The sequence below is a fragment of the Zerene cesonia genome, chromosome 12 (assembly GCF_012273895.1).
Source record: "Zerene cesonia ecotype Mississippi chromosome 12, Zerene_cesonia_1.1, whole genome shotgun sequence".
NCBI classification, from domain to species: domain Eukaryota; kingdom Metazoa; phylum Arthropoda; class Insecta; order Lepidoptera; family Pieridae; genus Zerene; species Zerene cesonia.
Window position 1 is genome coordinate 3,871,330 of NC_052113.1, and position 14,988 is coordinate 3,886,317.

The window sequence follows — 14,988 nt, forward strand, 5'->3', positions numbered from 1 at the left end:
TCAATCATTCCCATTTTATACATTTTCCGCAATAAACAAGAAACGAGTAATGAGGTACAAGCGTTTACTGAGAATTTCATTCGAGATTCAATTGGTTTCTTGTAATTGAAAGGTTGTAAGTGCCTAATGATATTAACAAGTTGACTGTGAACTAGTAAAATCAATAAGTGGTTCTCATGTGTACATAAGGGGCTTCCTAATGCTCTCAAATCGCAGTGTATACATAATAATCCACAGTTTACCTAAAATGCCATCCGAAGGCAATATTTGATTAAAATCATTTACATAAAAATATTGCTTCTTAATGAGGCATCTATTAAATACGTGAGCCATTCAAGGGAAGAGGGGGTCGAGAGTAGAATCTTAGTTCATCTCACTTTGAGGAAGGAGGGGAAAGAGAGGGAGGTGTCCGCAACAAAATTGAAAAGCAAAAAGCAGTTCACGTAATTAATGGAAATTAAAGCTCCATTCATTTCCATTTGTAACTTACATTCATGCATCCTAGAATTAAATTACGCACAACCGTTGTGGGAAACAGCTTCGTCATTATTTTAAATATTAATTAATGCAAGTGAATAAATGGTAGAAACTTGTGCAAAAGTAATAAAATGAAGAATTCAAAATTATATTGAATTTTGAATTCTTCATTTTATAATTGTGAATGGTTCCAATAATTATTTTCATGATTATATAGATAGTTTCAAAATAAAATTGTGTGATGTTAAATTCGTGAAGCTCTATTGAAAGAAGCTAACTAGTCTGGGAAGGTCCACAATCAAATAATACATCTCTAAAGTTGCACAGTTAGTTATTCGCTAGATAAATAGCGAAATTCAGACGATTTGTTTAAATTGACCTCTGGTCTCGGATGACTTGGTCTTATCTCTAACTGCATTTTAGTTTCATAAGTTGGGAGCGGTTCCAGACGTGAATAATAAGGGTTATTACTGTAAAAGTTTAGTTGCCCGATAAGAATATTGTTTATTTGCTGGAATTTATAAAATACTATCTGCACGCCCCGGCTCCGCTCGGCTAGTCATCTATAGAAAGTGTCATAAAATAAACTTTTCCTATCTTTTTAGTTGAATGAAACTGCATATGGTGTGCAAAGGTAAGAAGGCAATTAATATTTTATATATTTCGATATAAAGAGAAGGTATTTCCTTTTGTGAATTTATTACCAAATGAAAAGTGTAGATATATAAAGTAAAGTTCATTCAGATTATGTTATGTTTTATTTATTCTATTTCGAAACCCTTGCTTAATGAAATATCCAAAGTTTATCTCAAACATTTGGTTTCTTAAATATATATCTCTATTTTTAATATATATACCTATGTATGTAATATATTAAATAAACCTTTTTGCACTAAATTATAAAACGTAAAATAAAAAAAATATCGTAACCGTTCATACAAATTTTTTGTTAAAATTTTACGTCTAGCAAACAAACCGTTGTACAAAGGAACATGAGAGACAGAATGTCATGCGTTAAATTAAATCCTTGACTAAAAATGAACGCAACTTTTTGCTCTTTGTGTTTGAAAACTTAAATATATAACAATAGGCTTTCCATATTCGACGGGAAAAGTAGCCTATATCACTCTCTCACCTTCTAACTATCTCCAGACATAATAATCACATCATAATTAACAAATAAAAATAAACGCAGCGACGTGAAAACAAAAGTTAATAGACATCACATTCACATTTATAATATTAGTAATGATTTAACACTGATAAATAGCGTACGTGCTTCAAATACTTACATTTCATATTTATGTGCTTGTATATCTTCTACACATTAGACATGCGAAATTAATAAGAACATAAATCTCGTAAGTGAAAAGTCTGTGAGCCATTATGACTAAGAGGCTTATTACGAAACAAAATCGTCTTAATACGAACTTAAGGACTTGTGACATTGAGCAATCCTACCTTTTTCATTAGGACCCCTTGAGAACAGATTAGCAATAATGAATAACTATGGCTAAATAGACAATTACTCGTGTTTGAAGTAGGGATATTATAATTAAGAATTTCCTTTTTATGTAATGGAAATAACTTGCTATTTATTTTATATAATTTGGTCATCAAGGTTCTACAATAACTATATGATGACATTGATTGTTCTGTTCTTTGTTTTAATTAAAACACAAGAGTTTCAACAATAATCGTTTCGGCAACAAGCAATAAATATCACCATACAATTGAATAGTTCCAACAAATATTCTGTACTACGTTCTAGAGAGAAAAATAAGAAAACCAAATAATATTCTTCAGTTACAATTCACGCTTCGGTGCAACATCAGAATTGTTTTATGCGAACATATCTGTGTAAACATAATGCTAAATGTAACAGTAAATAAAAAGGAAGTTAGGAAAGTTTCGCTATAAAGAGGAGCGGTCTCTGTGGCTACGGATGCGGAACACTTGAAGAGCTCTCATTATAAGAGGCTTTACGCCTTGCGATGCGTCATTAATATGCTGTTACTACCGCTTTTGAACTCAAGTTTTTTGAAGTTCCCATCTGGAATTGTAATTGAGTGTTGAATTTCAGATGAAAGGTGGCGAGCTAAATAATGTTTTACTACTCTTTAGGGATTTTTAGTTCTTCGAAATTATCGCAGACGGTTTTCCGTTTTTATTTTTTGTTACCGTTTAACTTTACTCATTTAAGCGATTGCGTTGTTCATTTGTTTTTTAATGGATTGAGATTAAAAAATCCCGTGCAATATAAAATTTTTGCGTTTTTTAGGATTGAAAAAAAAACAACATTGTTAATGTTGACTACATTTACAATGTTGGTAGTAAAAAGATCTAAAATGGAAAAGACATTCATAGTAAGTCCCTGTGCATTCAAAAAACCATTTAATTATTTATGCCTCACAGAAACATTATCAACAACGCGAAATAAAATAAATAGCGCTTCGCCTTGTTTAAACATCGCTTGTATATTCGGTGCTTTATTTGTATTTAGAGCCACTAGTATTCCCATATGTAGTTACTAAATGTTTACATCGTTGCTTTTGACGTAGTGTACTGAAAATTCCATGAAATAACGTTCTATATACGTTATTATGTATCGTGGAATAACGTAGTTCTACCATAGATGTTCACTTTGAAACTACGCTTCAGCGTATTAAGCAATATACAAATATCAAGATATGCTTTTAAACTAGCTTACTACCCTCGGCCTCGCCTGTGCAGTTTTAGTAGAAAAAAAGTAAATAAAATTAAGTAAGTTAGAAAAAGGAAAACGTACCAGGATTTCCGAGATAAAAACTTTACCAAAGTTTTCTTCGTTAAGATAACATATGACAGAATTATCATTAGTATCAGAAGTAAGTACAGTAGTAAAGTGAGATGTATATCTTGAACGGAACCATAAAATAATAACTACAAACGAAACGTACAATAGAATCATAATATTATGTGCAACATAAAGCGACATGGTTCTAGTACTATGACATCAATAATAGAATAAACAATTAACAATTCCGTAGAGTTTTTGCACCGTGCTGTATTATGGGGGAAGGCTTAGTGCGGCTGGAGATAATATGTTTACTATAGTACTATAGTTTTTGAGACATAAGTGGTTAAAACTAGTTTCTATATTTGTTTTTAAATAAAATGACTCAATTTCTCTTGGAGCAATCAATTGTTTAATGCATGAGATAAGTTAAATATTTAAAACTCGGCAACACGTCTTGAGAGGAATCTGAAGATGGAACTCATCTATCAGGAGGCCCACAAGTCGACCTAAACTCTTAAATAATTAAAAGTATACACAACTTAATTCTAAAAATTATGTATTCTAATCTTAATTAATTGCCTGTAGTGATTGGGGTACTAATTGTTGTTATGTTCTAGAAGCGGCATGGCATGAGCGGCCGCGTGGGCGCGACATGCGGCGAGCGCCGCTCGCGCAGTCCGCCGCCGTCGCTCTTGTGTTCTCTTTCCTTCTTCGATTCGCACACGCTGGTAAGTACTTACGTGTTACGCTGGTAAATGCTACAGAAAATTGTCATGGGTTTTGTTACGGATTAAAGAGTAGATAAATTTGTTATTTTATTTAACAAGGGATACATTTGTAAATTTATATTAAGAGATCAAAAATTTCAATACCATCAGTGCCAAAATTTGAGTTATATTTATTATTGTGTTTTAATCATCGACAGATTTTTTGAATTAATCGGACAGAATCATTTGATTTTTCAATAAGGAAATATTACGTCTATAACAATAAAAAACGTGATATTTGACAGGAAGAAACGAAATACCAAAATTACACATACACAGGCGGATCCCTATTATAAATATTAAACATTATTTCTCTATTCTCGCCTGAAATAAATAAGGTTTTTTTAAATATTTAGTGTTCTTCATTCATGCGTTTTATAGCTAAATGCAATGGTATTCAGCATTTTGTATCTTGCAATGCATTCACTAAACGTCTCACTAATTAATAAATTACGGATTATATAATACGATTTCATAAAATATTCTCTAATATATTTAATATCTAATATAGCTAGCTAAAACAATAATTTTCTATTAAATTAAATTATAAAACTGCAGTGGAACAAAGCATATCATCGTGTTCGCACGCGGAATATTCATTTACACAGAAATCGTGTCAATCTATTGATTCCTTTCAATAGCTACTGCATTGTGTGGAGTGGTTTGAACAATGAAGCGGCAGCTATGCTTTGTAACTTATGATATTGTGTGATCGTGTGCCTTATAGTATAATTGTTTTTAAATTAAATGTAGCTAGTTTCGCGTAAATATATTGTGGTGTTGATTTAAAATACGGGTAAATGTATTAAATGAGCATGTGCTTAAGGAATAGTCCTGGGAGTAGTGATATGTTTACATTTAAGAAGTAAATGAAACACCTTATTAAAACATGTATAGGAAATATCAAATTTCGTAGAAATACTTTTGAAGGCTTGTACTGCTTCTTTCTTTGTCTTTAATCCTTATTGAAAATTAATAATTTATGACACATAGCATTGTTAAGAAAAATAGCACAAATAATTTGAACAAAATTAAAACAATATCCAACAAAAACAATTCTCGCAAACATTTATTTGTGTACTTGGTTTTAGTTTCAAGAAATAGTAAGTTATAAATACTTCGAACATATTTTAATTCGATATGTCTTCTCTGCTATAAAAAAATATTATATTACATATCCAAGAAATTGAAATACAGTAGTTAGAAACAATATGTAAGGATATTATATTTACAACAAGTCTGAAAGATTTCTAGTCATGTATTCATATTCCATTTATAACAATGAAATAAATTTGAAACGTGATTAAATCTGTCTTCACCTGTGATAAACGAGCTATGACGGAATTTATCAATTGCGACATAGATATTTACAACAGGGAACGGTTAAGCTGGATTATTACAAATCGGATTATATGCTAAATAAATGAACCATGAATTCGTAGTGGTGATAAGTGGTTTTTAGCGTGTGTTCTTCATATGATGTTGGAAATAAAAATCGCCGTGTCGTATTTTTATTTTATTTATGATTTTTTGTTTATTTTATTTGATTATTCTTTAGTATTAAGTTATATTTCTACTTTGTTTACTCGAAATGCTTCAGTAATATAGGTATTTTATAAAAAAGCGGAAAAATAATTAAATGATGAAAAAAATTATTATCCTTTTGTTGAAATAGCCATGATCGCTTCAACAAATATCTCTTCAGAGATAGGGAGCATGATCAATCAACGGTTTCGTTTCCATGTTAATCTCTAAGTCCTGATATTTATTGTTCTTTATTTATATTTTATGACAAAGTAGTATCTTGTTTCTATTTTCATACATTTTTAACCGAATGGCATGATTCTTTTTATGTTTAACACTCATTTGATCCCAGTGTAGAATCTGGAATAGTATCTCCCCTAGGGACGTCAGTAACCTTTTTTATAGAAAAGCATTATGTGTCTAATGCGTATACCTTTATCGTTTAAAAAAACACTGCTTAAAACCCAGTTTTTCATATGACACTCCTACAGTATACATTAGCAAACAGTAAAGGTTATGTCAACATGTCCCACTTTTAGAATAGTAAACGTAAAACAACGGCATATTTGCATATTAAATATTAACAATATCGCGGACGGGTAACCGACAATTTTCCATATCTGGCGACCTTTGCAACCTCTTGTTCGCATTCACTTGAATCTTGCGAGTCATTTGCATGTGAACTGCCCCTGAGATCCTTTCTATTACAAAATAGATTTTACAAAAAAATAACACTGTTTTATTGAATAAATTTTACTTCTATATAACAAACGCGAATCTTTGTGAGGATAGATGTATGTTTGTTAGTTTTCACGCGTTTCAAACCCACTGAACGGAGTTCGATGAGGGTTGGCTGTTATCTACTTAGGTTATCTAGTTCATAATGCAATTTGGCTATATATTGACCGCGGATTCGGCATGTGCGGGGTTTCACAACCGCGTGGCGTTGATAGTATTTCATAACTATATACAAAATCCTACTAATATTATAAATGCGAAAGTTTGTAAGGTTGTGTGTGTGTGTTTGTTGCTCTTTCACGCAAAAACTACTGAACCGATTGCAATGAAATTAGGTACGTAGATAGCTGGACAACTGGAATAACATATAGGAAACTTTTTATCCCGATATTCCTACGGGATACAGACTTACGCGGGTGAACCGCGGGGCGCAGCTAGTATACAATAATAATAAGTATTATTTGTAAAATTTGTAACGCATCTCATTTATCTCTTGTTTTAAAATAAACTATATAACTGAGGCGCTTTTAGCAAATGATTCTTATTAGGTAGTTATATTAAGAACTCAAAAATTGTCATCTCTGCCTCCAACTTTGTTACTCCTATGTAAAATATTCTTCAAGGCGTAAGTTTTAAAGTATTCAACTTGTTTAATGGCTAAGTTAATCTTAAGCTTGATTAAAATTTTAACGAACTTTGTGTTAGTTTTCTGTGTAGTTTCTCGGTTCAGCATTTTGAAGATGTCCGATTAAATACGTTCCGCTACCTGACACGGAAGCTCTAATTATAGCTAAAGAGTATATTATAGGCATTATAGGTCAGGAGTAATTATTATTTATTATTGTAGATATATATTTATCTTTACCTATAAATCCTTCAATGTGGGCTCACTATGGCACGATACAGTTCGCACCGGGAAGGTAACACCACTTTAGAGAAAACCGCCGTAAAATTACTGTATGCTACAGTGTTTGGTACTCCAAACTACAGGCCTACTGGCCTGTATCGTCACAAATAATAGTACCCGAAATTGTATTTATTCCAAAATTTCTTTAACATTTTACATTCAAATATATTGCAATGGATTATCCATGACGTTTAACTTCTTCATTCATTTACTATAATTATGAATAAACAAAATATATCAAAGTGAAAACATTTCCTCATGTAAATTATGAAATACTAGAGAATCACATAATTTTATGTAGAAATTTATAAACATATTTTTCATAGGTTCGATGGGCCCTGGGGTGCCTGAGAATATAACAGTGACCTTCCTGAATCCCACGACGGTGAGAGTGTCTTGGTCTACAACAGCGGAGTTGGTGGAAAAGTATGACGTCACTTACAAGCCCTCTGACGCGAGGTAAGATGCACTGATCACGAGTATAAGATGACGTAAAAAAGTACTTGTTTAATGAGATTTACAAATTTTCATGATGGACACCTGCCACAGCCATTATCAAATGACTTGAATATCGATGTGTAAAGCATAAGGACACAATACTTTGTTTATAATTTTTATTAATTCAGAAAATAAATAACTACGATGTTTTTATCTCACATAAATATCAATTGAAGAGTATTTGAAATTCGATACAAATTTAATCTCAAACCACTGCCCATATTATTAATATTTCATACGTTAAGCGGTTCATACTGATCCATTTAAATTATACTAAAAGATGCATATTAATCCTCCATCAACTAATAACGTTTTCACGCTAAATAACATAAAAATAGTCTTTATTTACTTTGTATTTGTATATATTTATGTTCTTTATATTGCAGCAGTTAATGCTTGATATTTCGTGCATATGTTACTCTGACCGTAATTCTGCAGGTGGGCGTAACATAAATCTCTTCGGTCGGAGCTGAAGTTCTCAAGTCGTTAATACATTTATGCATGAACGTGTAATTGCTTTATGTTCCACTTCAATCGAGTAGAATTTATTGTAATCGAATTGTGGAGATTTTAAACACGCTTTTATTAGCTTCACCTGTATGTTTATATGTAACCGACTCGGTTCTGATCTACGTCAAAGACAGATATCATTCAAACTTTGTATGCTTATCAATTTATTTTTTATTGTTCTAATTATTGACAAATGCGTGGGTTATATCCATGTTGCTTTGAAAATGTGATGTTGGATGTAATAGATTAACTTGATCGTCTATAAATAGTTACTAATATAATGACTTCAGAAGTGTATGTTTCTTTGATTTTATTTCATCAAGCATTAATTTTGTGATATTATTTTCTTTACTGGAGATGGCTAGGAGGCTAAACGTAGGCTATTTTTTACCGCGGTGAAATATCTCATTTCCATGGGCATTTTCTTTGACAACGGGTGGAAAACTTGTTTGTCTATATATATAAAAGAAAGTGGTGTTAGTTACACTATTTATAACTGAAGAACGGATTAACCAATTTGGCTGAAAATTTGTGCAGAGGTAGGTAGGACCCACGAGACGGACATAGGATAGTTTTTATCCCGGAAATCCCACGGGAACGGGAACATGCGAGAAAAACCCTCTAAGTTTCCTGCGACTACGCGGGCATAGCCGCGGGCGGATAGCTAGTAATAAATAAATAAATAAATAAATGAAAATAGATCATGTGTAAAGTGAATGTGATTATCCGATGTGGAATGAAAAGGTATCTCTTCCCTTTCGGTGTGATGCTTTAATGAATAACAAAAGTTTTAAATACCTTCATCTCATAAAAAAACAAATAGCAGCAGACAGTTAAATACATACTTTCCCATTAAGGAAAATTACCCAATAAGAATTATATTATCTTATAAAAAGAAGTAGAAAACATAGAAAATACTTAAATTATATCAAATAGATTCTTGGCTAATTTTTAAGACTATGGATATAAGTCTTAATGTTTGTTATTTCTGTAAGTTGCACAGGGTATACTCAAAGCTTTTATGAATTGTATATATAATAATATAGTTTAAATAAACTGTTACATAGTGCTAAATAGTAATATGTGAAAGACTCCTTTTATGTATTACAAACCCGGGTACTTTTTAATATTTATTTTAAAAAATTGAAATTGACTAGGCTTTCAGAAAATACATAATTCCATGTTAACATGCATTAAAGCAACCCTTGTTTCAGCTGTCCATTTTTTATGAAATAATGGAAACCCATTACCTTTTCTGACCAATCGTATATAATATATTATATGACGAATTTTTGAACAGATTTTCGCCTTTCAACACTTGAATTACATACAAAACTTATTGGAGTACAGATTTATTTTATACGCTCTAGAACATTTAATGGTTTTCTTGCAAACTAATAAATATTCAAGCTAATTTACAAGCAAAAGGGGAAGTTATAGCATCTATCAGAGTTCTAGATAATGGAAGTACAACAACATTATACTGTTTTAATAATAATCAATTAGTGGTTTCAACGTATAAATATACTAACACAATATACTTAGCAAATATCATAATTGATTACCTACTTTTAATACCTTCACAATAAAATTTTATATTAAAAATATCAAACAAATAAATTCATGTTAAAACAAATCCTCTACCATGTAGGAAATCCAAGCGAATGATATAAAGCGAAAAATATCACTCGTATTTTCTCATACAGCAGTTGAAACCTTATAAATTTATACGCCATACCTTTTGCAAAGAGAAAATGAAACAACTAGCAGAGTAAGAATCAAAGGTGAATTTCAACAAAAAAGGACCCGCTTTGAGATCTGAAAACGTGTTATAGCGAGAGACATTTAAAATAGCTTGACGTTATTGAAACAAATAATGTTCCTATTTATGACTAACACATGTTCGTTGTTCCTTAATAAACCGTTTTAAATGAAAACTCAAATAGATGTTGTTAGAATTAAAAATTTTATATCAATTAAGATTTAATTCGCGCGATTTAACAAAAATGTCATTGAATGAAACATAAAGAAGTCGGGGAGAAGCTTTATCTATTGTACATATATTTGTATACAATGGGTATTTTAAAAATATTATTTTAATGCACTTGATTGATTATGAAATTGACTCATCGTCGATTAGTTACAGAGTGGTGCTTGAAGTGGCTGGTAACTCGGATGCAGTAATTCTAAGCGGCTTGGAGGCCGACACCCAATATCAAGTGACGGTCGCCGCGCTGTGGGGTGGGCATAAGTACAGAAGTCGGCCTATTGTTTTCCGCACGCTGGGTGAGTCAAAGACTTGGTTTCTTTAGAGCCTTACATGAAATACTGTTACACCTCGGAAGTTGTTCGCATTTGAGTTTTTCACGTTTATTAATAGGTTCATTAAAAATCGTGACTTGCAGTTAACTCTTATGGACGTAATGAAAGAGATTTTTTTATCATAGAATGAAAAATGTAGGACGAGCGTGAATAACAAGAAAATAGTGTAGGATATTATATCCATTTTCAATGTGAATGGGCGAATAAAGATGTAACTGAAATGATATTTTTATTCATTTTACACCAGACAAGCGTGTGATTCTATGAATATTTTATGAGTGTCTTCTTTCTTAAAGAGATACCAAATTTTGTAGCAACTAGATTTTCAAGTAAAGTTGTTCTTATCTTCTGATATAAGGACTTCGTTTTTTTTTTCATTGCTTTTTATTTACATCATAAGAAATTATTAGAATCCCATAAGTGTTTAGAAAAACCCTTACTTTTGCCTTTTAAGAGCATAATATATAGATAATTTTACATTATTGTTGAGTTTTTTTCTTATTTAATAATAGAGTAACATTCTTTAATTATAATAAAGCTATATTTCAACGGTGTAAAGAACACTTGTTCACAATTTTTCAAATTAATCACTACAATAAGTCTAATCAAGGAGAGACAAAAATTTAAGAACGTACGAGTATGTACTAGACTATTTGAAAATAAAACATGAAAAATCTAATTAATTGAGGTTCATTTTACACGGTTGGTAATTTTCTATAACGGAAGCAGTAATTTGTCTAAAATGTCTGAGCATATTTTCCTGGTACATTAAATACCCGTGAAGTTTCAGATTTTCATTCATTCAAAAGTTTTAGGTGAAGGCTTTTTAGGGATAATGTTAATTTCTGTTGCTGGAATTTTAGTAATTCAATCTTTAGTAATAAGGGTAGAAAAGTTATGACAACAAAAGGTATTAAACGTTCATTGTTGGGTTAATATAATGGCTTAGAACATTTAAAGTGATTTTTCCTTTTTAATCATCATTAGTGAGGTAGAATTATACTTCAGAAGATATTCTTTGGAAAGGTCTAATTGGATATAAAAAATAAATCATTACACTGAACATTTAAGAGGCCCAAAAATGTGTGCATTTACATCTCATTCCTGACATTTACAAACCGTTTCTCCCAGTTCCACGAATAATTTTATATAGACCCTGTAGTCTGTACATATTTTATACTTAGCAATATGAAACATTTTAGCCCGACAGCCCTGTCATTAATCATTTCTAAACATCACTTTCACGACTGTTTTCGTCTAAGAAATTCTCGCAATATAAACTTAGTACAATAAATATTAACATAAGGTATAATGTTTTAAGGAACGTGTCACATTGTATTATGCGGGTGTTTTATTAATAGACCATATATATAACTTTTATTAATACGATGAACTAATAATGTCCATGATATTTGGCACTAGCTCGCGGGTTCACTTGTACACTATTCAGTAACATCTAGCAAAAAATAGCTTAAATCTTTACTAATATTATATGATGTAATGTAAGATGAAAGGAAAGGATTATTTATTCTATTAGAACTTATTATTTATTGTTTATTTCATCAGGCATATTGCTCGAATGTCAATTATATTTAAGGAATTCTCTTCCGCTCTTGTTTGGTTTGAGCGTGATAAGATTAGTAACACACTGCACTTCAAGATCATCCTATGATGGCATTTATATTCTTTACATTATGATTATTCAATTAATTAATAAAACTAGGTCAATGACACATGTACACAGGGCGAAATGATAATTCCATGCACCTGTTGCGTGATACCCGTGCGTGTGCTCAGTCCTTAGAGACATTTACGAAACGGGGCAGGTCTAATTCCCTTGTTTTAGCCGTTGTTTATTTTATTTAACGAACAACTGTTTGCGAGTGCGTATCTTTCGTTAATGGGAAGGTCTAGGAATTTGTTTTATAGTTATGACGTAGTGAAGTTGAATGCTGTGGCATTTGTGGGCGAACAGTTTGTCAGATTTGTTTTTTAATCTTATATTTAGATGACAACTCATACTTTAGTTTAATTAAATTTATACAGTATGAATTTTAAAAAGTATATCTTATTCAACAGAACCTTTTTTCAAAAAACTTTCAACATATTTGTGGAAAATAAATCGTGTTGAATTAAAATAGTACCTATGTATTCAAAAGCTGTTCTATATGCAATATACATGCATCTGTTTCATTGCACAGAATACTGGACGTACATTGAAAACGTATTTACTGCATGATAAAACCTCTTTATCCCAAATCAACTGCAAAGCCGCGGTCTGAATTAAATGCAAATCACAGCAATTACCTCTTAACAAATACCTACGTCCTACCAAATTCACATAGCATATCACGGTGTCAAATAAAATATCTATTTCATTATAATACACATACTACATGAAGTAAATATAAATTTACCGCTGTGCTCTCATCAGGAATCGATAAATAATTTAATGCATAACACTAAACTCAGTACAAGAAAGGGGTACGTACCTCATAAATTATCCAGGTCGCCCATATTATCGACTACAATGAATACTTTGGCACGAGACAAAGCTGTTTATCTTCATCATGCCCTTTGTATGTAATACGAGTATTGCTCGTTGCGGTGTTAAAATTTCACAAAGCTGGCACGGAGCCAGATAGTTCATTTACCGCGTCTGATCTTCCTGATGCACTTTTGGCGTGTTATTCCTGTATTACCGAGTACATCACGGGATATATTGCTAAACGAATTGAATGTATAGAGTAGGCGTTATTGTAGATATTCACAAATTATTCGATAATAGATCCATTATATTTTTTGTTATTATCAACTTTTCATTCTAAAACACAATAAATCTGGAAAATATTCAGTACGGATAGTACGTACCATCAAAAGGGAAGAGTGGGCATTTAAACGAAATTATTATTCCATATACTCTTTCAATTACTTTTAAACGTTAGGAATAATTTAGCAAAAGCTCTCAAAAAAATCTACTTTTAAATTAGCGGTGAAGCCATCATAAAAAAGAATAAAGACTTAAAATTCATAATGAATACTAAGCAACAATCATTATAATGTAAATTTATGATTTTGCCGGGTAAAAACTGCTGAAAATCATGGATCTGGAAAATTGCTTGTATTCTTGCATTTTTTAAAATTATGCTTAGCTTAAGGTTTCATGTAAATTAAATTTAAAATATACCTAAACGACAGTTATAAAAATTGTAAATGAGACACTGGTTGTTTCATAAATATTATATTTTTAATAATATGAATAAAATTACATACCTTTTGGAAAATGTCACGGTATGTGAACAAAGCCGAAATGCAGAATTTAAATAGATTAATTGGAAATCCAGTGTGCTTATTAGAAAATATCATATTAGTTAATATCGTTTAATACAGTCTCGGATATTTCCTAAGCAGCGTCTCTTTTTGGCAAAAACAACTCACATTTATGTGTGAATATAAAGTCGCTCTTTGCTTCATATTATGTAATTTCAAGCAACAAGTTAAAAGAAACATAATGTCCCAAATTATATGCCCTATAACATGTTCGGTTGGTACGAAGTCAACAAATTGCTGCTTATAATTCTAAACAGAAATTTTAAGAATACTCAAAAGCCTTAACAAGCCGCTTACAAGCGTGTTTCGAGTTTGAATCCAAAATGTAATAGTCCCACTCCTTTGCAAGATAATTGGAATGTCATGAACAGCTTTATGCCGACTCGAAGTACAAAATTGTTTGTTATCGGCAAATTATTACGGTTCAATAACAATGCATATTAATATGGATTTGTATTATTTACCTATCGTCAGCTGATGCATACTAATTAATATTATACAAATCTAAAATCCTCTAAAATTATATAAATATGTAGTATTCACTACATAGTTTGGTATGTGGTAGTCGAACACGATGCGGCTCGAATTGGGCTAGCTCGCACCGGGGAAGTACGACACCCCCACAGGAGACCGGTGTGAAATAGCATACTGTTGTGTTTCGTTCGGTGAGTGAGGAGGTCGGAGTCCCATATCCTTTTCCCTACCCTTCTCAGTCCTTTCTTTTATTCCTCTCGTCAATCCTCCCTCAATCTTTTTTCCAATTTGAAGTCGGCAATCAATTTGTAGAGCGAAAGGTCTGCATTCGACCTTACGCCTGTCCTGTATACATGGATCTTTAAAATTATGCTACAAATTTTGATGGGGTTTTCTTTTAATAGATAGAGTGTTCTTAGAGGAAGGTTTATAGTATGTATATATCATGTATTATTGCACAAGTGCGATGCCGGGGCGATCGTATTTAAATTCTATCCATTTTACTGTAATATAACTTCGCTAACAAATTTCTGACTTAACTCCATTAAAAATTATTACTGAAAACCCACTAACAAAAAAGGATATATAAAAATATAGTTTAAAAAAACTAAAAAACACGCTTTTCAAGCACATCAAACTAAAAACTATAAAATAATTTTTAA

General features: G+C 31.5%; 1 protein-coding gene across 3 annotated transcripts in view; it reads left to right on the forward strand.

The window, feature by feature from the left end:
• Nucleotides 1–14,988, forward strand: part of LOC119830876 — a 70,552-nt gene that overhangs the window by 30,729 nt on the left and 24,835 nt on the right. For 2 of the 3 annotated variants that reach the window (XM_038354051.1, XM_038354053.1), the window contains exons 2-4: nucleotides 3,874–3,984; nucleotides 7,519–7,651; nucleotides 10,341–10,486. In XM_038354051.1, coding sequence (XP_038209979.1) covers nucleotides 3,909–3,984; nucleotides 7,519–7,651; nucleotides 10,341–10,486 — 355 coding nt within the window. In that variant the 5' untranslated portion in view covers nucleotides 3,874–3,908. The remainder of the gene's footprint in view (nucleotides 1–3,873; nucleotides 3,985–7,518; nucleotides 7,652–10,340; nucleotides 10,487–14,988) is intronic. The other variant, XM_038354052.1, reaches the window with a different exon arrangement.